Below are 25,701 nucleotides of genomic sequence, written 5' to 3' on the forward strand. Positions count from 1 at the left end.
TTGTTGGTGGAAATATTTTATTTCTCTTGAAAATAGCCAACTCTGACGTACATGGCAGTTGATCAGTCCTGGATGGCGACAGGTTGAGGTATTTGGGTAGTAGCTGGGGTAGCTTCAACACTTTGTACATATCACACTTGGCAAAATATTTAAAACAATTTCCTCACATCAACTAATTTATGTACAAGTAAACTAATTTTTCAAGAGTGAGTAAAGAATTTCATCTTGCATAAAATGACAACCTGACAAAAATATGTCCTTTTATGTTCATAAAATAAGTCAATTGTAGTCTTTATCATCAAGAATGTATAAAGACAAATTAACGGGTAAAAGTACAAAACTGATAACTACAGTACTGGTCCTAACAATTCATGGTGGACACTCAAGGCAGAGCAAAGCAAGCACACTTGTGTTGAAGTCACATAGCTTTTCTTCAGACGTTCAGCAACTTTAAAGGTCTTTCTGGAGGCTTATTTCACTTCTCTGAGATCACAAACAACCCAAGTAGAATTTTCCTAACATGACACCAGTATTTGTCCATGCATATGTCAATTCATACACAAATGGAGCTGCAGTTTGCTCCCATTTTGCCTCTTCTGTGCAATTTTACTGAAGTCAATTTTAGCCATTTCATCAGGTGACTGAAGGACCTGTCACATTAAACAACTAAGTCACTGTGTAATTCATGAATGATTGAGGAACGCTGTGTACATAAACTGTGAAGCATGGACGATGGTGGGAAAACCACAGCACAAAAAGTATACTGATCAACTTTTCATAAACAGATATTTCATATAGTCCTACAAAAAACATAAAGGATCACACAAGTTCTTCACATTACCCTGGCTAATCTGTCAGGACATGACAGCTTTACTATTGTTATATAAAGGATTCATGCTATCCTTAACTTTTTTAGAAGTATATTTCAGGGAGTGATTCACTAGTCCAAGTTCAGTGAGATTTTAACATGACAACCTACGATCATACCAGTTCAAATACTAGCTGAAAGATGTCCAGCCAGACTGCTTTTTTTCTTCTATAAATTCACAAATAGTTCTGTCTAGCAAAGACCGAGTCGTGTATTTTAACTTTCAAGTTAAAGCAAGAACTGAGTTTGACGGATGACCAAAGTACCTGACACTGACCTTGAACCTTGACAACACTGTCGGCTTTGCAGGCTCTAGGTCCCAATACATTAAGCTGTATACCTAGGATCATATCCATCATTGCACACTCCTTTATTCTGTCCATGACGACATCTAGCTGGCCGGTCACTCCTTACATCACACACAGCTGGCCATGCTGGCTATCACATGACAAGCAGATGGATGAAGCCACACAGCACTGTTTCATGATAGCACTGAACATGTGATCATGTCACCAAGCACATGGACGAGGAAACACAGCACTTATCAAGTGATGCTGGTCACACACAGCGAGGTGGTTAGGTCTTACAGCACTGTCTGATGTTAGGCACTGGTCAAGTGATCAAGCTGAGGTAGACAACACACTTGGCCTAAGTGGTCAGCCTTCTTTATCCATGGCACACCCACCAACGGACCCATCCCACATGTCCTGCTTTAGTCGTCGCTCCTTGCGACGTTTCTCTGTAAATAAAAATCAGTTTAAGTTGAATGAATCTCAGTCAATGTCAGCAACTTTCTGTCATGGTGGTGTCATGTCAAGTCTGGTCCAGGTTAACCTTTCAAGGCATTATCAGGGTTTGATGTTCCACTTCTGGCAAGTAACGCAGCCTGATGACCCAATCCTAAGCTTTGTGATGTTTTCAAAACTGAGTACAAATTCAAAGCCAACATGGTGCACATCAGCATACTTTGCACAATACTTATTCAATTTCCTGACAAATGTGTTTTATAGTTTCAAATTGTAATTGGTAAAACTTTGATCCCACCCAACACAGTCCATGTTGAATCTGACAGTGACCTTGACCTACCCTTGGCCTCCTTCAGTTGTTTTCGCTCTTGTTCCCGTTTCTCTCTGGGGATCTGGGACTGCAAACCCAGGGCTCCAGACACCAGACGACGAGCAGCAGATGCAGACGTCTGAGGACGGGCCTTGTAGGGCTGCAGGAACTCTGTGTAGACACATCAACCATAACATCTAACATCCAGTCAAAGTGAGTGAGGTGGATTTAAGGCTGCTTTCATTAGCTGTCTTTGTCAAGAAGGCAAGCACTTTGTGTTTCAACTTCAGTAAAAGGCTTCAAGGTATGTTTATTTGTGTAACATTTTCTGAATGTAGAGCCATCATCTGTTTCTGATTGCATGAGCAGCACTTGGCACGTCAGATCTATTTAGTTGCCTCTAAGCTGCAGATCAGTTGTTGGGAACCTATATTCTTACACAGAGTCCTCACAGAATGCGACATGAGAGAGAAGGGGATATCACATGGACATCAACTTTACTATGTCAAACAAATGGCTGCCATACAGAATGTTAAATGTTTAGCATTCTGATTGTCCACAAGATAAATATCTGACTGGATGTTTAAATTATCAACTAGGTAAAAAATGACATACAGTCAGCCTGACTTTGTGACCTTGCAGACCCAATCTTTCTTTCAGATAACACTGGAGGTATTACAAGATGTGTTTTCAGGCTATGACAGGTCATGTATAAACTCTGTTACATGTGAGAGGTTTGTCATTCATGGTTTCATTATATTTCCTTATTCCTACAACGACAAGAAGAGATGTCAAGTCATACCGCAATTCTTCTTGGCCTTGACCTTAGACTGGCGAGATGCCTCTGACAAGCTCCGCACCTTCAGCATTTGATGTCTGCTACTCAGGGCATCTTGAGCTGAACAGACATCAGTTCAAGAAAAATGTGTTGGATGAATGGTTTTAAGTATATTCGTTTCAGAACAGGCATTACTTTACACTCAGTAAGCATTAATGACATTGATGCCTGTATGGGCGAGTGTTTGCATGTATATATGTGGTAGAGGTTTGTGCGTTGTTTTTTGTGTGTTACTCACTTGCATGTGCGTTTGCATGAGTGAGTGAGAAACCAGATTAGTGTGTGTGTGTGTGTGTGTGTGTACATATACTGTATATATATACTTGTCTTAGGACTGTATCATATTTTGCTCTTTCTCTCACACACACATATATTTGACATCACATTTTTTCCCCAAGCCTCCTCTCTATAATAAACGATCAGTGCCCTAAGTAATGTTCAAATTGATAACCTTTTCATTTGAAGAAAACAATACAGTTCTATGTGTGACGACATAACCCGGCACTGAGGACCCAGACTACACAGCAAGCTTACCTGCGATGGGGCTGGCGAACACCCCAAGGACCCAGACTACACAGCAAGCTTACCTGCGATGGGGCTGGCGAACACCCCAAGGACCCAGACTACACAGCAAGCTTACCTGCGATGGGGCTGGCGAACACCCCAAGGGCCCAGACTACACAGCAAGCTTACCTCTCTGGCGAACACCCCAAGGCGATGGGGCTGGCGAACACCCCAAGGGCCCAGACTACACAGCAAGCTTACCTGCGATGGGGCTGGCAAAGGACCCCACTTTACCTGCGATGGGGCTGGCGAACACCCCAAGGACCCAGACTACACAGCAAGCTTACCTGCGATGGGGCTGGCGAACACCCCAAGGGCCCAGACTTAACACCCCAAGGACCCGACTACACAGCAAGCTTATGGGGCTGGCGAACACCCCAAGGACCCACAGCACTACACAGCAAGCTTACCCAGGGCACAGATGGGGCTGGCTGGCGAACACCCCAAGGACCCACAGAAGCTTACCTGCACAGCAAACACCCTTAAGGGCCTCTTACCTGCTTACCTGCGATGGGGCTGGCTGGCACCCCAAGGACCCAGACTACACAGCAAGCTTACCTGCGATGGGGCCCACCCCAAGGACCCCGACACAGCAAGCTTACCTGCGATGGGGCTGGCTTAACACCCCAAGGACCCAGACTACACAGCAAGCTTACCTGCATGGGGCCTTAACACCCCAAGGGGCTGGCTACAGGACCCACGAACACACCAAGGGCATGAGTATCATCAACCCATTTGATGTCAAAGCCTCGAGACCTACACAGGAGTCAACACAGAATCACATATCTCAAATTCATAGCTCTGCTTGGAAGAATTCACTCACTGCAATAAACTTATTCTAACATCAAACAGTTACAATTACAGAAATTCTTGAATTCCTTATGGATATGTGCTATTAATCTTCAACTTTGGGAAATATATGTTACTATCCTATTTCTTGTGACTTGCCAAACTATGTTCATCCATGGAAATATACTGAGGGAAACTAAAAAGGGAACACCATTTCATGGTAGTGTTCCTTTATTTATTTTCAGATTTCCTCCCACAGCGCTATTCAAAGCTGGTGATGAAAACTGGAAAATATTAAAATTTTCCTATGTTCCCTTATTAGTTTCTCTCAGTATATTAAGATTCAAAGGCTTTACAATCATCAATATTTCACAGGCTTCTACAGAGAAAGATTTATTTAAACACCTGTTGAAATACGGACAATGAGATTAAATACAGAACCCTACATTACATTCTAAGTTTCACATAATCAAATACTTAACATTTGATATAAGGTTCTAATAACTTACCACTGATTTTTATACTTTTTACAATATATCAGTAATTACCCCAATAAATATCAAGATCTGAATTTGTTTTACAAACAACCATCGAAATATTGTTGCTATTCACATAAATCCTGTGCTGGAAAGTGACATTTGAAATAAAGTCATATTCTCCTGCAACAGAAATACTGTTTCCTAGCAACCGGAAATATTCACAAGTTGATATTATTGTTTCTCCTTGTACCCAAACATTGAATCCACAGATGCCCCCTACTGAGGAAGGCCTGAACATCGTGTCAGCTGAATAATCTCTATAGCATGCACTCACATGTAATCCTTAAAGGCAGCAATGAGATCCCGAGTCAGGAACTCGCCTGGGAAATCGTAGATCTCAATCACATGGCCATACACTGGAACACAATACAATGCCACGTTCAACCAGATCAACTAAAATGCGGGCATCCTAAGTTACCCATAGTCAGCACTACACCTGTTTCTCTGTCTTTTTCCTTTGAAGCTTGTTATAGTTAGACTGAAGCCCTATAACTTCTAGAGTGCACTTATTTTCAAAATAAACCTAGTGTTGGCACAGGGTTTGACATTAAGACAATAATCAGAAGTGTTTTGGTTAACAAATATATACCATCACATGAAATTTTATGATATAATAGGCAAGGTTTTGTAAGAACAGTAAGCATGGAAGTATTGATCTTGGTACTGACTGTTCATATCCATGTCAGGATCCTTGGGCTTGAAGTCAAGATAGTTTATCTTTGGCTTGTCGATCTTCACATTTCCTACATGGGCCGTCAGCTGAAATAAAAAGCAAACATACAGCTTCAAACATCACCATATGTCCTACATCCAGCTGTAGGCATCACATCATTCACACACTCAGATCTGTCCTACAACCAGCTGTAGGCATCACATCATTCACATACTCAGATCTGTCCTACATCCAGCTGTAGGCATCACATCATTCACACACTCAGATCTGTCCTACATCCAGCTGTAGGCATCACATCATTCACATACTGTCACATCCAGCTCCACACATCCAGCTGTGTCCTAGGCCAGCTATCACATCATTCACACACTCAGATCTGTCCTACATCCAGCTGTAGGCATCACATCATTCACACACTCAGATCTGTCCTACATCCAGCTGTAGGCATCACATCATTCACACACACACACTCAGATCTGTCCTACATCCAGCTGTAGGCATCACATCATTCACACACTCAGATCTGTCCTACATCCAGCTGTAGGCATCACATCATTCACACACATCAGACCTGTCCTACATCCAGCTGTAGGCATCACATCATTCACACACTCAGATCTGTCCTACATCCAGCTGTAGGCATCACATCATTCACACACTCAGATCTGTCCTACATCCAGCTGTAGGCATCACATCATTCACACACTCAGATCTGTCCTACATCCAGCTGTAGACATCACCAGCAGATTCACACAGCTGTAGTCATTCAGGATCTGTCCTACATCCAGCTGTAGACATCACATCATTCACACACTCAGATCTGTCCTACAACCAGCTGTAGGCATCACATCATTCACACACTCAGATCTGCCCTACATCCAGCTGTAGACATCACCAGCACTCAGACACTCAGATCTGTCCTACATTCAGCTGTAGACATCACCAGCACTCAGACAATCAGATCTGTCCTACATCCAGCTGTAGACATCACCAGCACTCAGACAATCAGATCTGCCCAACATCCAGCTGTAGACATCACCAGCACTCAGAAACTCAGATCTGGCCTACATTCAGCTGTAGGATAACTTTCATACATCTCAATTGTTATACCAATATTTGTCTCTACATAAAAGATGAGTCAGTTGAAGCCATGAACAACACAGACAACATTTCCAGCATATTCACAAAATCATATGAATAATAAAATCTTGCCCAGTAAACCCCCGTAAACAGTCAATAAGTATTTAGTTTCTATTACATCAGTATATCCAAATCAACTCCAAAACACATTTAAGCATGCCTACCTCCTCCATTGCTGACGGGTCAAGACAGTCACCATTGTCGTCGAACATCTTGTCCCATGAGTCCTCATCCTCATCCTGACTGGGGCTGGGTGGGTCAGTAAAGTTCTCTGCAGCAATAGCTTCAGCCTTCAACTGCCTCTCCACTGCAAGGGATTCAGCATCTTCGCTTTGTCTCCGTATCTCCGAATCCAATGCAGCCAAAGCTTGTTCTTTCAGCTGCTGTTTTATCTCCTGAGAATCCTGCAGACATTCAGGGATTTCAACTTCAGCATGATCATGAGATGTTTCAGATTCTTCCAGATCTGCTGCAGTGTTGGGGCCATCCTGATGGCTCTCATTGACCTCAGACGCAACACCATTCACTTGTTGGTCCCCACTGTCGACCTCCATCTGGATGTCACAGTCTTCTGAGAGACTTTTACCTTTTGTCATTTCGGTTTCTCGGGAACGCATCCGTCATCCTGATCTGAGATCTGATCCTCCATTGCCCCTACACTTGTGACATCTGGGTTGCTACTGTTCTGGTTCTGACTGAAAGTTTCAGAGTCTGCTGATGGGTTACTGTCTTGAACCAGCACACAGACATCAGGCTCAACACTGGCCTGGCTGGTGGAATCATCAGAAGCAACTGGAATATCAGACACGACATCCACCGCGGACGTGTCATCCATACAAGTGGGAGCCGTATTGGACTGGACTGTTGTCTGAGACATGGGTGGTGCTGGAATGTTATCAACATGACCATCCTCCTGACTTTCAGTACATTCTGTGTTAACTTGTCTCCTGCTTTCACATCCATGTCTGACGCTAACAGAGCTCTCAACTGTTGTACCATCAGATTCTGAGAGGGAAACATTTTCAGAGCCATGAGATGAGGCACATACATCATTGATGCATGACCCATGTATGGAATTGCCATCGCCGATATAGTCACTTACAGAATGTGCACTGTCAGCCACCTGTGTGGCTAATCCTTGAGAACATTCTTCACTTGTCTCTGTATGAGTCCCCTGAACTAAGTCTGGAAGAAGCCCATGTTCAGAGGAAGGTTCTGCAACTGCCCTTTGAACACAAAGACCATTTGCACTAGAATGATTTGACACACTGCTTTTGTTAACAGATTCTTGTGTTTCAAGATGGCTTGAATTGATACCATCTCTCCTCTCTCCAGACTCTGAAACCTTTCCTGAACCATCAGGCCCAGAATCACATTTCAGCTTTTTGACAGAAGATCCTTTTGGAGATTCAGTGAGTTTCTCTGGAGTTGGCGTGTTCTCGGTGTTGCACTCCACCCTTTCATCCCATGTCTCTGGAGTAGCTGGTTGTTCACTGGGGGTATCAGACTGTGGCTGTCTCCTTGCACGAGGAACATATCTTTGTATTTCTGGGCGTGGCTTACGACCCACCTTGGCACGTCTCTCTTCCCTTGGAGACTCTGCTGGATCTTTCCTCAAACCTTTTTGACTTGTGTCCATTTGACCTCTAGGGGTCCTTTCACTTTGACACTTAATAGGTGCATCTCCATGACCGATAGGTGCCTTATCACCTTGACCCCTGTACCCAGGGTCACATGGCTCACCATGCAGCCTATCATCAACCTGATGTTGCTGAGTGAGTGAGTGAGCATCACTATGCTGTAGACTGTCAGACTGAGTCACTCTGCTAACCTGTTCCTGGTGTACACGGCGGGCACGTGGGACATAAATCTGAGCTCCAGGTTTCTTTTTCTCTCTGGAAGATATTGCATCATTGAACTGACAATCTGTACAATGAAGCACAACTAAAATGTCATTGATTCAAGGCTACTCAGTCATCTCTAATGTACATAAGAAATACTGAAATACCCTCAGAAGTAGTAACACTGGTTATTCATGAGGCAAGCAGAGTTACTCTGCATCAGATCCTTGAAATATTTACAACATCCAATATTCAACATTTCATAATGAACTGGTACACTAACAGTGGAAATAAAACTGCACCAAGTGACCTAGTGTCTATTATTTCCTTCCTCGATTAACTGGTGTATATTAAGTCCCTGGGCCAATGGTTGCATATTGTTTTGAAATAATGTAACTTGTTACATTTCTTCTATAACAGAATATATGTCACTCTTGTGCATGAAATAAACAATAAACTAACATGACACTTCTGACATGAGTTCAGCCAGATCTACATTCAGCCTGAAGTCCTTGATACAATTCTCCAAATGAAAAGACAAAATGTTGGCTGGAAATTAGTTTAATCTTTGAAAATTACTAAGACAGGGGAGGAAATTCCATTAATACATGTCCTGGGAGCATATCATAACAGAATGGAGATCTAATACCCAGGTCACATGCCATATACTGTATTATACAAATTAAGCCTTAATATTACCAACCTTGCTCCAAGAGAGTGTCTCTCTTTGACAGCTGATGCCCTAGCTTCCCGTGACACAGCCTCCACCCCCTGCCCTGGTGCACTCTCCCGTGTAGTTAGCCCACTAGGGGAGGGGCTGCCCCTAGTTGCACCACGCCCCCTGCCCCGCCCCCTCCTGGCAAGTGGCTCAGGAGGTCGGGACATCAACTCTTGACCCAACTCACCTCTGTAACATGTATACAACTGATGTTTACAAGCAATTAGCATCCATAGTCTAAGGCCATCCACATTTTTTTTATGTATCTCATCTCCAAACTGGTGCTGATGAGGGGCGGGCGGGCAGGAAAAAAAAAAAGCAAGAAAAAAAAAAAAAAGTAAGCAGTTTGCCATTTTCTTTTCAAGCTGGTGACAGAAAATGACCCTCCTACAGTACCCAGACCATAAAAAGAGGCTTTTCTTATTGTGAGAATCCTTTTTTCTCAATTTTAGACAGTTCATATATCATTAAACATTAGGAAACTATATGGAATAATTACCCGGTATGCTACAAACTTTTTATAGAGCCTCTTTAAATGTCACATTGGATCAGAATACAACAAAGTCAGTTCTTCAAAACTGGTACTTTCTTTATTTTTGGAGAGATTAATCACTTTTTGTAGGTTTTTTGGCCACCGGTCAAAGGCTGTCGTCCACTGGTAACTCACTGGTTGCATGTCCACAGTTTGTTTAATTTCCAAGCGCAATACGAATTGACACGATAGAAGATAACAGGAAAAAAAAAGGAAAAATCGGTATATTCATGGCATTTCCTACGACAGAACTCAAGACAGTGTAAGTCTCAGATTTCATAGCATTATACTTTATATATCAGCCCTTATGTTATTTCCAACGGCAATGCTTCAACTATTGCCACATTCAAATTTAACAATAGTTCTCATACTACCACCGACCTCAATGTGAAGAGAATCGGAGATACACCTCCAACCAACGGACCTGTATCCCCTGGAAGACCAATATCGCAAATTTGTGATTATTACACATCCCTGACAATTGAAGAAATTCTGTGTAGAATGTAACCTTTAATATTAAATATGAATAATACGTTTTGATCAGCAGTTCTTCACACATTTCATTTTATTTTTAAATTCTGAAACTATGTTTCTGACGCGTACTTAATGTACCATACACCTATTATCCAATTAGTCGGTTGCAGCATAAGTACCAGTCATCATAGTTTGAAATAAAAGATTTAGCCCTTATAAAATGTGCCCATCAGTCAGTGCTGTGAGTCATTTTCTATGTTAATTCATTGATCCATTTCTTACAAAAGTTTAACATCATTCAACCTCTAAACATAAGGACTCATTTACAGAGATTTGTCTCAACAAACAACAGATCATGCTGACCACCCAAGAGGATGTGTATGATAGAATTATATGTGTATAGAATGACATATGTATCTTCTTGTTTTAGTAACATTATGTTGACAAACTATTTCACATGACAGACCATATACTATCTAGCTATAGCTTTATATTCTGATTTTCATTCAACGCTTCTGAAGAAACTTTAGTGTTATGTCTGTTTGTCAGGAATTAACATAGAAAATGTGTATAAATCAAATATGTTTTTGATGACATAAATTCCATGTAGATATGTGTATGCATTATTTATTTATTTTTACAAATTAACAGATAATACTTATGTACAATGACTAAATAAAGTCATGCATGTGTAATGTAATATTAAAGGTCACATGCAACGCAATGAAAAAAAAAAAACGGCGAAATCGAGTTCAAGCGTTTCACTAAATTTCCCCAGACTTTTCAGGGGAATATGGGTTTCAACAGCTGGGCTGCGCTCATAGCACGCGTCTTGCTTGAGTGAAATAGGTTCAGCAGAACTTGGAAGCGAGCTGTCTGGTGAATACTTTCGGTGAAGGCTTTGGTGTGAGCTATTTTCATAATGTTTTGTTGATATCTCACGAGTAGCTGAGCTTTTGTATGTTATGACAGTAAATAAACTGTTTATATAATTTCATTTGTCTATTTCACCACACGTTCTTCTTACGAGTCACTTTCTCAGTTCGATACTTAAAAGCAATGTCATTATTTAGAGTTGACACAATTTCTAACTGTGATATAGATATGTCGCTGTCACAGACAAAACTCAATGTCTTGTTTTATTGACACCTGTGTGTCTGCCTGCCTGACTGCTAATGACAATATTCAATACACAACTGCGATCACTGACCACATGCAATTTGAACTTAACACCAATCAGGTTTTACACCATAAACAAAACGCATTGATTTATGGCCCGAGTTCGGTCTCTGTCACATTATGTAATTACACAGACAGGCAGGTGTGATACTTGAACACATGACATGTTATGATGTCTGTTGATTGCAAAATGTTATACACACAAAATGAGCATGTATTTACAAAACCCAACTTTCTATATATACACACACCGTGAAGGCGGCATCTGCTAATGAACCAGCCGTTACACTTGAGTGCACACCCACCCGCTCTGACTGGGTTCGGTATCCCGGCTGCTTCGTTTCGAGGGAGGTAAACCCAAGTACAAAATATTGCACTTTTGATTTGCGATTATACGCTTATAATTTTGTTTATTTGTTTTTTCATAATCAGCAATGCATATTATATGTCATGAAGAAGTGATAATTGTGTTTTAATTATGTTTGATTTTTTGGTTGCATGTGACCTTTAAAGTACACACGCACCATCATATTAAAATATCAGATAAAAATCACGACGAAATTCACACGTTGCATAACAATGTTTTCACATTTCGCGCACAATATCAGTTCCCGACCGTACTGAATTACATGAATGTAGCCTAATCGGCGTAATACGATATAGATTTGAGTACAAATGCAAAAATAAACTGGAGACTTAAAAGGTGATATTCAGACATCTAGTGCCAGATTTGAATTACTGATTGTAAAACGTCAACAAAATGACAAAATATGACCTGAAAATGATCAGCTGATTCCACCGACTCGCTTCGAATGGCCATTTTGCGATTCATTAATGCAATATAAGCAATCATGACTATGCCCGGTGTATCATGGAATCACATAACAAATATTTCAGGATATCACAGTTGATATATCATCGGTCAAGGGGAAAGATATACTGTCCATATGCACCAGCGTGAACGTTAACGGTGATGGTGAAGGCTGTACTGGTTAACTGTCTCTAAGTGTTTAGTAATCAGAACAGCTCCCATCGCGCATAAGACATGCACTGTCAGTTTAAGGTTGGACTGTCCGGATCAGCACTCCAAGTGGATTAGTGAAGGGAAGATAAATTCAAAATGATCGCCCATTTAGATGCTTGAGAGACATTTCAAAATATTATTGTTGACTTTCTAAGTTGACTTTTAAGACACATTTTTCATTTGATCAGGCTGAAATTATTGCTGTCGGCGTCATTTTGTAAAATAAAAAAAATGTTTTATGTTCCATCGGAAGGAAAGTTTGGGTCGGTCGGGAGATGAGAAACACAGACAAAAATATGGATGGCCTAAACATGAATACCCTGTATATGATAATAACAGGGGTAAATATAGGTACACTCCAAACCATGTCCACCTGCAGACAAAACTGTGGCAAGATGGAATGCGCTTTGAGCATCATATGACTGAAATATTGTATAAAGTGCTATAAGCCACACTCCCTCACACTAACAACTGGTATTTATTTTCAAGAATTAGGAATAAGGACATTCATAAATACAGTCAAACATCACTGTGTCAAATATCACTGTGTCAAATTCCTGACTGCCCAAAACTCACCTTCTGCTCCCTACAAATTTCTTCTATATTTATCCTCACTCCAACTGAGATGTCAAAACTGGATGTGTCAAATATCTTGATCTATCAAACTCATTTGGGAGTTTTAAGTTTACAAAAATGAAGCATAGCATTCATCTGAAGACCTGAACAGTTGAAAACAAAAAACTGAAGTTTCAACTTTTAGCTCATTTCACAGCTGACCTCACTACGATTGAAGCACTCAAAGGCAGGATGCTTCCTAACAACATGCCAATAGACAAGTAGGCCCCATCATCAGGCACACCCTACATCAAAGGTGCAAGCTGATTACCTGCCACCCCCTTCATGACCTGCAGCTTACAGCAACACATTGAAATTTAGTGTAATAATTCCAGCTGGGTAGTATTCTCTCATAACATGATGTTTGGCTTTCGAAAAGTCACTTTGTTGAATGTCTCAAACCCTGGATAACACGAAGTTGTTTCCAGATTCCAATAAGTTTGACACAATGAAGTCTGACTGTCATAGCAGACAGTGGCAATGACGTAGTAGAATCTGTGTACACCAGCTCTCAACCTACCTGAGAAGTGATACAGTGAGACAGACAACAGTGCGACGATTGAGGGCCTCCCCAACTGAGAAACTTGCAAGTCCACTATATTCCTCAACAGTCTTGTGGATAAGTAGCCGATGATAGCTGTTGACGGGAGGGAAGATCAGGACTCTATCAACAGCAGACATCACAAAACGTCAAACATCCCATCACCAGAGACATGTTAATTGTTGAGTATTAAGCAAAATTCTGATAACTCCAGAGTGAAACATTATCATTAATCCTTCAAGTGTGAACCAGTAGGTGAGTGGCCTCTAATGACCAGCACTAATTGCTGGGAACCAACTGTAACTAAATATCCATGCTGGGAACCCTTTTTTCACTCTAGGCTGACTGAATGAGTCTGGTTTTATGCCACTTTTAGCAATATTCCAGCAACATCACGGCAGGGGACACTAGAATTTTCACCCTAGGTCCCAGAGTAACATATCCTACTACTCAACATGGTTGTTCTAAAGTGTTAGTAGATAAATTGCCTCTTTTTCTCTTTTATCAATGATCCATGCTAAATATTCATTTTCCAATTCTCACCTTTGGTAGTTATTGTAGTGAATCATGTGCCTCTGCCAGAAGACATCTGAACATTCTGATCCTCAGACAATGTCAGTGTTTAAAGTGTTTTATAGCTGAATTCTGAACCAAGAGAGTGTACAATGAACACCAAAGAATAAATGGTTGTTTCATGTCACAGTCTATGTTTATCATACATAATACAAGCCCAATTACCTGTCAGGTTGTGCTCGTTCCAAGAAGTCTGTGATATCGGTTGTGACAAATGTAACAAACTTTGAGTCGTCTGTGTTCAGGTAGTGATTATCTAAGTAGGCCGCCAGCTCTAAATATTTGACCTTTTAGCTGAGAACCACTGCATTTCCATCTTAATCCTGTAAGAAAGGAATCCCTGTTATAACATAAATTCTAGCATTAGTCTGTACAAATTCCCAAATTTGAATTAAAAGCCTGCCCCATATATGACAGCAATATTATTAATGTTGTGACCTTGCAGATAAAAAAATATGATGAGGAAGAAGCTGTACTGAAAGGTTTTATAATCTAAACTTGCAATGCTACAAATACAATACCTCTGATTATTGGGTAATGGGAACTATGCCATATCGAAAATCCAGTTCCATTTTGGGGTTGCCAATATACAAGTGCTAACCATGGATGCCTATGATTACAAACAATGTAGATGTTGTGGGTAGAGTCTGAAAAGAAATAATTATGCCTCTCTCAAACAGTTCAATAATTATTTGTTTAAAATGGATTTTTTTAAAACAGTTGATAACTTTAAAGGTTAACAGAGCATTCAATACATTATATTGAAATTAAGTATTCACAGCCATTTATTGTTCCTGTTTTGAATGAAATGTAGGTCACCTCTGTCATATCTCCACTCCCATAACACTAGAAATGATAGGTTCTATGAAGTGGGCAATCTTAAATTCCAGTTCAGGAATCTAAGCAGACATTTGTTGCAGATCTGGGCTATGTGTTTGAGCAGGACAAAAAAAACCTAAGGATGTGTAACACTAAGTTACTGACTAAGGACAGAAGCTCTCACATGTTATTAAATAGATCTCTGTCTGTCCAACTGTTAAACACCTGGTAATGAAAATAGAAATCATAAACAAATGATCCATGGAATCCACTGAGTGAACGCTGGGGTCTCGAGTAGACTTCCTTGTGAAAGTAACCTTATTTAACATGAGATTCAACTTTTGACAGACTTTAAATTGATAAACAGATACTTGCAATCATACTTTAGACACTTCTGGGAAAGCATAAGACTTGAAAAGTCCAATGACACTGACACTGACAGGGCATATCTTTTTTGGCGAACGCTTCCTGGGTAAGTGTGTTTGGATGACCAACACTGGACAATGTGAGCTCCGTTGTAGATAACAACATGGACACGAGAATAGCGGTAAACGTTAAGAAATTACAAATTACATTGACGTGGATTCACCAAACTATCTACCTTTTTATCCAACAATATTTCACCTCACACGAAAATCTCTACCCCTGTCCGGGTAAGTGTTGTGTTGAACGTCATCGATTAATGTGTTCAGTAACCTGTGCTTTTACAACTCAAATTACTCTTTCATTCACCCATCTTTCGGCACGGAAGGGAGAAAACTGGAGAAGAACAGTAATTGGAAAGCTGAAGTCATGTGACTTGCACAAAATGGCGGAAGGTGGGAAAGTTGAATAGCTCTGTTATTTACCAGCAAACGTTTGTTCTGATCATCATGCAGTGTCATTAAAAATTTTTGATTCGTTTCATAGTAGCGATAAACAAATCATTCTTGTCTTTTCAGTAGGTCTCTATGCGGCATGGTAGATACTGGCTCCTGTCAGTGTCAAATTTGGCAACGTGGTTGTTGACAGAACATGTTGTGCAAGACTCTACTGGCTGCCGAACAGTTATCGCCGTATTTTAGCGGTACAAAATTATTCCGCCAATCGTTAAATTAATGAAGCAGAATTAATTTTGATACTCAAGTAGCTATTCACCGATGTGTCCAGACCGTTCACTGCCGCCGATTGTGTATTTATATAACGCGGCGGAAGGGAATCATGGCAGTACAAATCGATGTTTTCTCACAGCTAACTGTAAAAGTTATATCCAGTTTAGCATGTCTTATGTCATTCGTGAAATATAATATATTCATATCATAAAGTAACCTAGAATAATTGATTGTGTGACTAGTTGAGTGGTTTTTTTAACAGTAGATTGATAGTGAGTGAAACAATTAATGACTTTTGTGAACTTGAAATTGCTATTATATACATCGCGTGACATTCTCCCGACTAAGTTAAAAAAAAATATATGGTTCATAGCTTTATCTTTGATTTTTCTCTTATTTTACTTACCATTAAGAATTTTCTTTTGCAGTCCTTTATTGTTGTCAAATACCATGAGAATAAATACCGGAATTGTAATTGACCGGAACTGATTTATTGGCGATAACTGTTCGGCAGGTAGTAGCTGAAAACATTTTCCCAATAGATACAAACCACTAATGCTAACTGCTTTCGTCTGCAGCTCAAACATCAGTACAGATTCTTATATCCAAAAATATAATAAAGAAGTTTTCATCCATAAAGTATAATACCTTTCTTATTATTCATCAACTTTTGAAATGTCAGTCAAACAGATCATACACCACAGTCATTCATTCAGATGAAGAGTTTATTTAATGGCTCCTCATATGTACATAAGACTGGCTAAATATCATGAGAGTGGTGACTGACAGAGACATCAAATCTAAAAAATTGAAGGATGTACTATTAAATCTAATTGAGGTTTTTACATTGATGACATGTGTTTGAAACAGAAATGTCAAAATTATACATTGTTTTAAAACAAATAATCCAAAGGAATTTCCTTGTTATCCCCCTTTGTTATCCCTAATGTAATCATGACTACAAAATGTTGGCAACTGACTATACTTAAGTAAGATCTATAATTCAGTATGTGGTAAATATGATCTGCAAGACCCATGAAGATCCGGGTTTGAATATTGGTCTTTAGTAACCCATGCTTGTCATAAGAGCCTAATAACGGGATCGGGTGGTCAGGCCCTCTGACTTCGGTTGACACATGTCATGACACATATCCCAATTGCGTAGATCGATGCTCATGCTGTTGATCACTGGATTTTCTGGTCCAGACTCTATTATTTACACACTTATAGCTGGAATATTGCTGAGTACGGCATTTAACAACAAATCAACCAACCAACCTTTAACACAATATGTTGAAATACAAATTATTTGCTTGAAGAAAGTCCAGTATCTGTATCAGAGTGTTTGTGTTAGCCTGTGCTAGTATGTTGGCCTATGTTTTCAGCTGGAGAGGAGGCTGATGAACCACTGATTGTTGGTGTGTCTGTTGTGTGTGAGACCAGCATCCAACCACATCTAACACTAGGCTGCCTTGTCCTCAAAGAGTCCCAGAAATCTGAATCTCTCTCATCTCTTCGATGTCAGATAAATGCCCAAATAAGAAGTCTCCCATCTGAATACATCTTCGTCACATCTCACAGGTTCATAAGTCTTTGTGAATTTTGTCCTTTCATATTTAACTTTCAAGTGATTATGTTATAATCTGATAACAGCACATTATTGTATTACAAGGAATTTAGATATAGACAGAAGAAATGTTTGGTTATACTGTCTATTTGAATGGCAAAACTAACTCTTGTTGTTACTTACTTTCTTACTTACTTACTAGCCGTTACTAAATTTTACTTACTTACTTACTTACTTACTTACTTAGGGGCGGTGGGGTAGCCTAGTGGTTAAAGCGTTGGCTCGTCACACCGAAGACCCGGGTTCAATTCCCCACATGGGCACAATGTGTTAAGCCCATTTCTGGTGTCCCCCCCATGCTGAATATTGCTGTAAATAAACTCATTCAGTCAAACTTACTTACTTACTTACTTACTTACACTCACTTACTTTACTTACTTACTTACTTTTACTTACTTACTTACTTACTTACTTATTACTTACTTACTTACTTACTTACTTACTACTTACTTACTTACTTACTTACTTACTTACTTACTTACTTACTTACTTACTTACTTACTTACTTAATACTTACTTACTTACTTACTTACTTAATACTTACTTACTTACTTACCGCGTTGCTCTTAGCACATAAGGCCGTTACTAGAGTTTTCCAATGCTGTCTATCCTGGGCCCATTGCTTGCCCCTGTCCCCAGGTCCACCCTTCGTCCTTCATCTCTGCCTCCACAGATCTTCTCCATGTCTCTTTTTATCATAGGATATTTATATAGCGCACATATCCAGGCAACTAGTGCATGCTCAAGGCGCTGGTATTTGTCCCCTCGATCATTGGATGTCAATCTCAACGTCACATCGTATTATCAATCTCAACTCCCTGGGGAGTATACAACTCTTGCAGCCACTAGGCGCACCGAGTTATTGTGGTTTTCTCATCCTAACGAGCTAGCCATTCACAGCTGGGTGGACTGGGACACATAGTCACAGTACTTTGTCCAAGTTCACTGCACGTTGCTGTACCCGCAACTAGGTATTTACACGTATTCATGTGGCCACCATCTGGTCATATACCAACGGATTCATGGGTTCTTTTAAGTGCGGAGGGTTGTGTACTGTACACTAGGGGTTGCACACAAAGTTGACTCCAAGGTTGTTTTACACCCGGTCACAGGTGGGCTCGATCCTGACACCTCAACCTCGCTGGATCACTAGCCTGGCGCCTTAGCCAGCTCGCCCACCGCGCCCCCTTGGGACATCCTCTGTTTCTTTTTCCTGTTGGTGTCCATCGCATAGCAACCCTTGGTATGGAATCTGGGTGCATCCTGCAGACATGACCGATCCAACGCCATCTTCTCTTCTGGATCTCGAGGGACAGTGGGCTGGTGTCCGATAGTTCTTCATTTTAGACGGTGCTTGGCCAGAAGATGCAAAGTATTCTTCTGAGACATCTGGTTTGGAATACATCAAGTTTGTTGCAGATGTTGTGGGATATTTTCCAGGATTCTGCGCCATACAATAGGACTCCAAGAATGTTGCTCTTGAAGATTCGCAGTTTGGTGACTGTGCTGATTGATTTTGACCTCCAGATGTTCTTCAGTGAACTGAACGCTCCGCTAGCTTTGCCTATTCCCGACTGTATATGTGCTTCTGAGTTGCCGGTGGCTGTGATCTTGCTGCCAAAATAAGAGAAGTCTTGAACTTTGTCAATGTTTGTACTTCCAAGGGATACAGGCAGTGTAGATTTAGCATTAATCTTGAGGATTTTGGTCTTTTCAGTGTTGATCTTCAAGCCAATCGTTTCTCCTGTTGTGGCAAAGTCTTGTGTTTTGTTTTGGATGTCTTGGAAACATTGGGCAAGTAGGGCAATGTCATCAGCAAAGTCAAGATCTTCTAGACTCTTGGTGAATGTCCAGCTGATTCCTCTTTGCTTGCTCTTGGTGACTCTCTGTAGTATCCACTCCAAGCAGAGGGTGAAGAGGAGTGGGCATAAGCCTTGTTTCACTTCTGTTCTACAGCATTTTCATGATAGAGATTAGTTTGTCTGTGATCCCATAGTGGGCGAGGACTTTCCACAGAGTGGCTCTGTTAATACTGTCGAAGGCCTTGGAAAAGTCTATGAAGTTGGCATAGATGGTTGCGTTCCATTCGTTACTTTGTTCTTCCTTTCCTGAAGCCAGCTTGTTCTTCTCGCATGAGCGTGTCCATGGTTCTCGAACGTCTGTTGAGGATTACTCGGCTCAGTACTTTGCTGGTGACAGAAAGCAACATTATCTCTCTCCAGTTGTTGCAGTTGGTCAACCCCCTTTCTTTGGCAGTTTTACTCATAAGTCTGTCTTCTAGGTCTCTGGTGCTTCTTCAGACTCCAACATGTTTGATATTATGTCTGTTAGTAGCGCTGGTATTACTGAGTCCTCTCCCTTGAGCATATCTGCATATATCTGGATCTTTCCTGGTGCTTTCCCGTTCTTTAGTGCCCTTATTGCTCTTTTCACCTCTTCAATGTTGGGTGGTTCTGTGCTGATGTCCAGCTGTCGGCTGCAGGTTTGATGTTTGCTTCTATATCTGGATCTTCCCGGTTCAGCACTTTCTCGAAGTGTTCTTTCCAGCATTGCAAGACTTCTTCCTCTTTGGACACAATGTTCCCTGTTGGTGTCTGACTGGTCCAGCTGCAGTTTGGCATTTCCCTGAGTGTGTCTTGGTCAGTCTGTGGAGGGTTTTCATGTCTTGTTTGGATGCTGCTTGCTCGGCTTCCTCTGCTATTCTTTCAATGTTATTTCCTCTTGTCTGATCTTGCTCCCTTTTTCACTTCTTTGTCCAAAGCTTTATAGCTTGTCTGCAGTTGTTCTTTTAATCTCTGCGACCTGGTGCCAAGGATTTTCCTCTTTTCTTCTTGTTGTTTCAGGATTGATAATTTCTTTTACACCATTAGATGTTAATTCCTTAAAAGTTTGGGTCGTCTGACTGTGATATAGAGTTGACTTGTATTGTGTCTTCCTGCCACTAGGTGGCCTGTTGAGAGAAGTCAGGAAAGCTCACTTCATCTTCAACACATTTTGACTCCAGAGGAGCTGTATGGATCAGCAAGCAATATGGTAGGTCACTGTGTTGTTTTTCATTCACAAGGTCTTTGAAATATGGATGAAATACTCCCAATATGATGTATTATTTAAATTTAAACTCACTCTTTATATATCTATTAGTTTAAGGAGCCCCCAGTTTACACTGTGGATTTGTGCTTCTTGCTAGTAACTGCTTGTTCTATTCCCATATTTGCTTTATGATTTGTGTGTGTGGCAGAACCATGCCTTCTCATTTAATGGTTTTACTGAAGTGGTATTAACATCTGAAACTTGTGTTAGTTGAACTTTTGTTGAACATTATGCTGACAACACCAAATGCCATTAAACCAAACTCACTCACACATGTGACAGAGCTTCATGCAAGCTTCATTGTCAACCTTCAACAGATAAAACAAGACTTGAAAATGTATCTGATCCCGGCCATTTGCCTGTTTGTCTTGTACCATTGTGTTTTGACAATATTGGTCTCTTTTTAATAAAGCATATGACTTTATGGATAACAACTTCTTGTTTACTGCTAGAGTGGCGTTTGCGGTGTAGATTCTTACACCATTTTCAAGTCTACAAGTGTGATATATTTTGGTCACATGAACAGGGAGTATATTCATCACTCTGTTACTGTTATTCAATATTATTCCAGCAAAGCCAAAGATTGGAATCAAAGCTAAGACTGGCATGGCCCTGGGCTTTGTGTTTACAGACTTCACCAGCAGACTGTCCAGTCTTCGACAGGCCATCAACCAAGAGGTGAAATATGTCCCTCACACATCAGTGATGACATCAGTACATTGAGAATATGGCACAAAATTATAGGATAAGATCCAGTGGAAGTGCTGATAAATTGGTTCACCCATCAAATGGAAATTTGCTTGACCAATCCTGGACAGTAGAAACTAAATTCAGCAATTTGGACTGGAGGGTATACCTAAATATGGTGCGATATTTGCAGTTGGATAAAATGGTTCTGTCCGTCTTGAAGCTTTTTAATATGTCTTATGTACAACTTTTGGTTGTGAGAAAGAAAACAATGCAGAATAAAAAAAGTACAGAGAATGGAAAATATTTTTCATCATGAATACCCTACATTTTATATTTTCTTTAAGACATTTATGGTTTCCTCCAGAGCTGGGTTTTCCTTCAAGCGTCACATCAATGTGGCAAAAGACAGTAACATTGATAGTGATTAATGTCCAAATGGATTTTGTGATGTGATGTGATGTATTGGGAATAAAAATTGAATCATGCAAGTCGGACAGTATTATTTGATGTCTGAAGATGACAATGGAATGTTCATCCATATTTCAGTTAGCATTTTTTTGTGGGATTCCAAACACCTACATGTTCTTGGATCCAAACGGTTGGCCGATTAGCAAGAGCCTGGAGTCTGATTGGTCAGTTCTTGACGTTGTCGTAGATGGCTGTGTTGTTGTGTGTGCAGACACCATGTCCATGGATATGATAGAAAACAAAAATGATATTGATCTGTTTCCCGCCTTCGAACCTCCCCGCAAGAAGATCAGAAGGTATTTATTAATATTTGTTGTTCATGAGTAACTGGAGCATTGTGTAGGCAACCTGTGTAATCATGCGAACCCAATAGTACTGAATTGTTTGGAGGACAACTGAAAACTCAATGATTGATAGTCAAAGACGGATAACCCCAAATCCACAAGTGTAGCTTGACAAGGGAGGTAACTCTGTGGGTAACCCTTGAAATGAGGATATTGTAACAGATATGCTAGGTGAAGATTACATGTAATATAATGGAGAGTGAAAATTAGAATGCACTTTTCCACTATCTATAACCTAATTTGTCATTTTTCTGGTTTTAAAAGACTAAGACAGCTGAGTTTCCGCACATCGAAGGATACAGATCGGCAGTCGAGTGTTGATGTGACGGAAGTGACTGACACGTCACCAGACACGAAGCAGCTTCTCATCAGCTATGTTACGTGCCGAAGCTGCTGACCATGCCCTCAAGTTGAAGGAGGAGTTGTCTGTCCTTGGATTTAGCGTGTATTTGGTATGATGATACATTTGAACATAGAGGTGATGAGATATTTCAGCAGAATTAAATCACATCTACTTTATTTTTACATGATTTCCTTCATGTATGTTCTATATTTAGGTATTTAATTACACATTCAACTCAAGCCCAAGCCATAGTTATATTTCTTGAGAAAGTATGAAACCTGTCCATTCTTTGACCTGTAGTTTCCAACTGATTCAGTATTGTGAAGCCGATCCTAAGTCTGTAGGGTGTAAACTGCCTCTAAGCTGCTTCTGTGCTTCTTTCAGGACGTCCATGAGATAAAGAGTGGAGTAGACTGGCAGGACTCCCTAAACGATGCTGTCAGCAATTGTGAGGTGTTTGTGCCCCTCGTTACACCGAGATATGGCGAGACACAGTGGACAAATAGAGAGGTGGGTGCTGCTTGGTGTATACATGTATAGCTAAATGACTGGTTCATCTCTTTCAGTCTCTCACACAAATCATGATTGGCGCATACAGTCATTTATGCAGAGCTGATTTTGTTTAGTAGGTGTCATCAAAGTACCACAAACACTGGTTTCTGAAGCCACACCAAAATCAGGAAACAAAAATGCTGGCTTACACAATGTTTGATTTTTGTGACTTGTTTTAAACATATTTTATTCGTGAGAAAAGGATTGGGAACAAGTTATACAACTTAGAACACCCTCTCCGTAGTATTTACATAGTATTATTTACATTCATTCTACAAGATGGACAGAGAAGAACAGAACAGAAATATGGGAAAAAGAGGAACAATTGCAACAATTAAGAAAATCGTTTTGAATGACAAATATATGTTTGAACAATTTTAAATATGTTTTGATTTATGTGAACAGTCAGATCTGCATTGCCATGTAATAGTAACTCATAGGTTATATCCACATTTTTGTGACTTCACTGCAAACAGAATCTAAGTCTGCTGAAACTAGCATCACCCATTAACCACCAACATTAAACTCCTTGACAATTGTTGGTGCATGCATGCAGACAAAATCTGAATCTGCTGAAACTAGCATCACACCATCAACAGCTAACATAAATTCTGTGACCACCCCAGGTATAAACTTGCTGACTTGCCATTGCCTGCTCTAGGTGAAACTGGCAGACGTGTTGGGCAAGTATATACTCCCGGGTCAACTTCCTGGACACTTGGCCGCCCCGATGTCTGGCAATACAGTTCGCAACAACACAGTACATCTGTTGGAAGTCTCCAGCTCAGATACAGACAGGTGGGTTGCCAGGATCAGTGCCGATACTCTCAACACTCACTCTTTTAATAAAGTTTAAGTCAGACCTGTCTATGACCATTTTTCAGACATTTGTTTCAAAATGCCATGAAAATTGGAACACAGGTGGTGGTGCTCAGTCATGTATATTCCATCTTTTGTCGTATTATATAACATTTTGGCCTGTGCACTTTTCACCGTTTTGAATGCTGAAACTTACGGCTTAGTAGTGATATTAAGGTTGACTTTTGCTCTTGCTCTTTGTCTATGTTACAAAAATGCATTTTAGCTCAAGAACTTAATCTCCTGAAATTGATGGACTTCATACAGGGATTTACAGGACGCGAATTCCTGCATCCTATATGCATAAAAAATTGACAATGGACGCAACCAAATTTATTAGCGCGTCCACAGGGACTCAGAAAAAGTACAAATACTATTTGTAAAAATTCCAATCAAGTGACAATAAGTTATCGGTGAGTTTGCTATTAGCTGGGTTATGGTAATATTTGCAATTTAATTACTGTAACAATGTGATGATCATGATACACAATACAATAACGGTATTAATAATAATATTTAAGAGTCTGGGACACCCATTTTGTTGTCCAGGACCCCTGAAAATTAGTATGAGTATGAGTCCCAGGGATCCTCAAATACAGAACCCCATGTAAATCCCTATTGATAGAGCTTAGCATCTGCTTGTATCTTTCTCCTAAGTTTGACATCATATTTGATGAACCTTTCAGGTTTTGGTAAGAGTTTTTAGTCCTTCAGTAAATTGTTATCACTTCTGACTGCAATTTTACTTTCTTGACATTTTCAAACTGTTAACTACATATCTAGGTGAGCTACAGTGATTCTATTGTTCATTCTTCCTCTCGTACTACCAATGTCTCTCATTAAACAGGAAATTGTTTGATGGATATTGATTTGCCATAAGTAATGAGTCTGCTTGTAATTCTTGTACAGAGGTGGATCAGGGGAAGGGCTCTCAGGCCACAGACATCCGCATCTGGGACAGAGGGTATATAGAACAAACGGCCAGCCAGATTGGAGAGAGGCTAGAGCAACTCAGACAGGGAGTGATGAACAGAGTTCCCTCCCTTACCCGCCGGGTAAGTACAAGCTTGCTCATATGCTTAGGCTGATCCTAGAGAGGCAATGTGGTTGTGTTTCTCTCTATTTTGTTTCGTTATTTTGTTCTTTATAGGGATTCCAGCAGAATAGGGTCCTGAGACCTCCTTTCTGACAAAAGAACTAACTTGTATGGGGAGCAGGGCCACCTCGAGGGTGTTGAACGCAATTGTTTTTACCAGCGTAAACCTTTTTAGTCTCCATTGTGTCAGACATTGGTGTTGTCACACTATCAAGGGGAGATTCTTGAGAGGCATTTAGAAGTTGGTGAATATATAAGACGAGTATATGGATGGCAACTTCTTGTTTATTGTATAACACAACGCTTCTGGGCTACTTTTTGCCCCTTCATCAGGTAATTCTAATCACGTGAACAAGGGGCAAGAAGTAGCCCAGAAACAATAAACAAGAAGTTGCCATCCATATACAAGGGGAGATATTCAAGGAGAGATTTGTGTGCGGAGTTGCTGCCCTTAGTCATGGGTTTGAATTCCGGATTGCCCTTAATATGTGTTTTGTTTTACCCAAGCCATACACATGTTTGTGGGTTTATACTGAAGTGGTAAATGTTTAAAACCTGCACCATTTCTAGCTTCCCTGAAATGTCAAGCTGTGATTGTTTTAATGGAGTTAAACCCAAATGACTCACTCACCCATTTGACCACTGGTTTGTCTGGTCCAGGCTTATTGTACTGTAGCTGACCAGGATATTACCCATAGTACCTGACTTATTCTTACTTAAGCCTTACTTAATATCAGTTTTGATTTTTATGTATTTTCA

The 25,701-nt window shown here is 40.4% G+C and overlaps 3 protein-coding genes across 5 annotated transcripts in view; 1 reads left to right on the forward strand and 2 right to left on the reverse strand.

Annotated features, from left to right (window-relative positions):
- LOC124284812 (coiled-coil domain-containing protein R3HCC1L-like) lies at positions 1-7,062 on the reverse strand. Of its 2 annotated transcripts, none has more exons than XM_046720933.1 (8): positions 6,632-7,062; positions 5,323-5,413; positions 4,929-5,010; positions 4,043-4,082; positions 3,614-3,644; positions 2,727-2,822; positions 1,955-2,095; positions 1-1,607 (listed from the first exon to the last, which is right to left on the reverse strand). In XM_046720933.1, exons 1-8 carry the CDS (start codon positions 7,019-7,021, stop codon positions 1,525-1,527), a joined length of 954 nt encoding a protein of 317 aa, XP_046576889.1. In that variant the 5' UTR covers positions 7,022-7,062; the 3' UTR covers positions 1-1,524. The 2 variants fall into 2 exon arrangements, with proteins under 2 accessions (XP_046576889.1, XP_046576888.1); XM_046720932.1 differs by having other exon boundaries at positions 3,614-3,637; positions 4,036-4,082.
- On the reverse strand, positions 7,055-15,472 carry LOC124284811. 2 transcript variants are annotated; one of them, XM_046720931.1, is made up of 5 exons: positions 15,385-15,472; positions 14,130-14,287; positions 13,371-13,487; positions 9,012-9,215; positions 7,055-8,362 (listed from the first exon to the last, which is right to left on the reverse strand). In XM_046720931.1, the coding sequence occupies exons 4-5, from the start codon at positions 9,191-9,193 to the stop codon at positions 7,060-7,062; spliced, it is 1,485 nt and encodes a 494-aa protein (XP_046576887.1). In that variant the 5' UTR covers positions 9,194-9,215; positions 13,371-13,487; positions 14,130-14,287; positions 15,385-15,472; the 3' UTR covers positions 7,055-7,059. The 2 variants fall into 2 exon arrangements, with proteins under 2 accessions (XP_046576887.1, XP_046576886.1); XM_046720930.1 differs by having other exon boundaries at positions 13,371-13,514.
- Positions 15,466-25,701, forward strand: part of LOC124284791 — a 20,724-nt gene continuing 10,488 nt past the window's right edge. Inside the window, 10 exon segments of the mRNA XM_046720902.1 lie at positions 15,466-15,601; positions 17,260-17,455; positions 20,447-20,534; positions 21,163-21,269; positions 22,358-22,472; positions 22,474-22,545; positions 22,821-22,946; positions 23,650-23,688; positions 23,690-23,786; positions 24,756-24,901. Of these exon segments, the coding sequence (XP_046576858.1) occupies positions 15,466-15,601; positions 17,260-17,455; positions 20,447-20,534; positions 21,163-21,269; positions 22,358-22,472; positions 22,474-22,545; positions 22,821-22,946; positions 23,650-23,688; positions 23,690-23,786; positions 24,756-24,901 (1,122 nt within the window).

The sequence above is a fragment of the Haliotis rubra genome, unplaced genomic scaffold (assembly GCF_003918875.1).
Source record: "Haliotis rubra isolate DU_JTF1 unplaced genomic scaffold, ASM391887v1 Scf345, whole genome shotgun sequence".
Lineage (NCBI taxonomy): Eukaryota > Metazoa > Mollusca > Gastropoda > Lepetellida > Haliotidae > Haliotis > Haliotis rubra.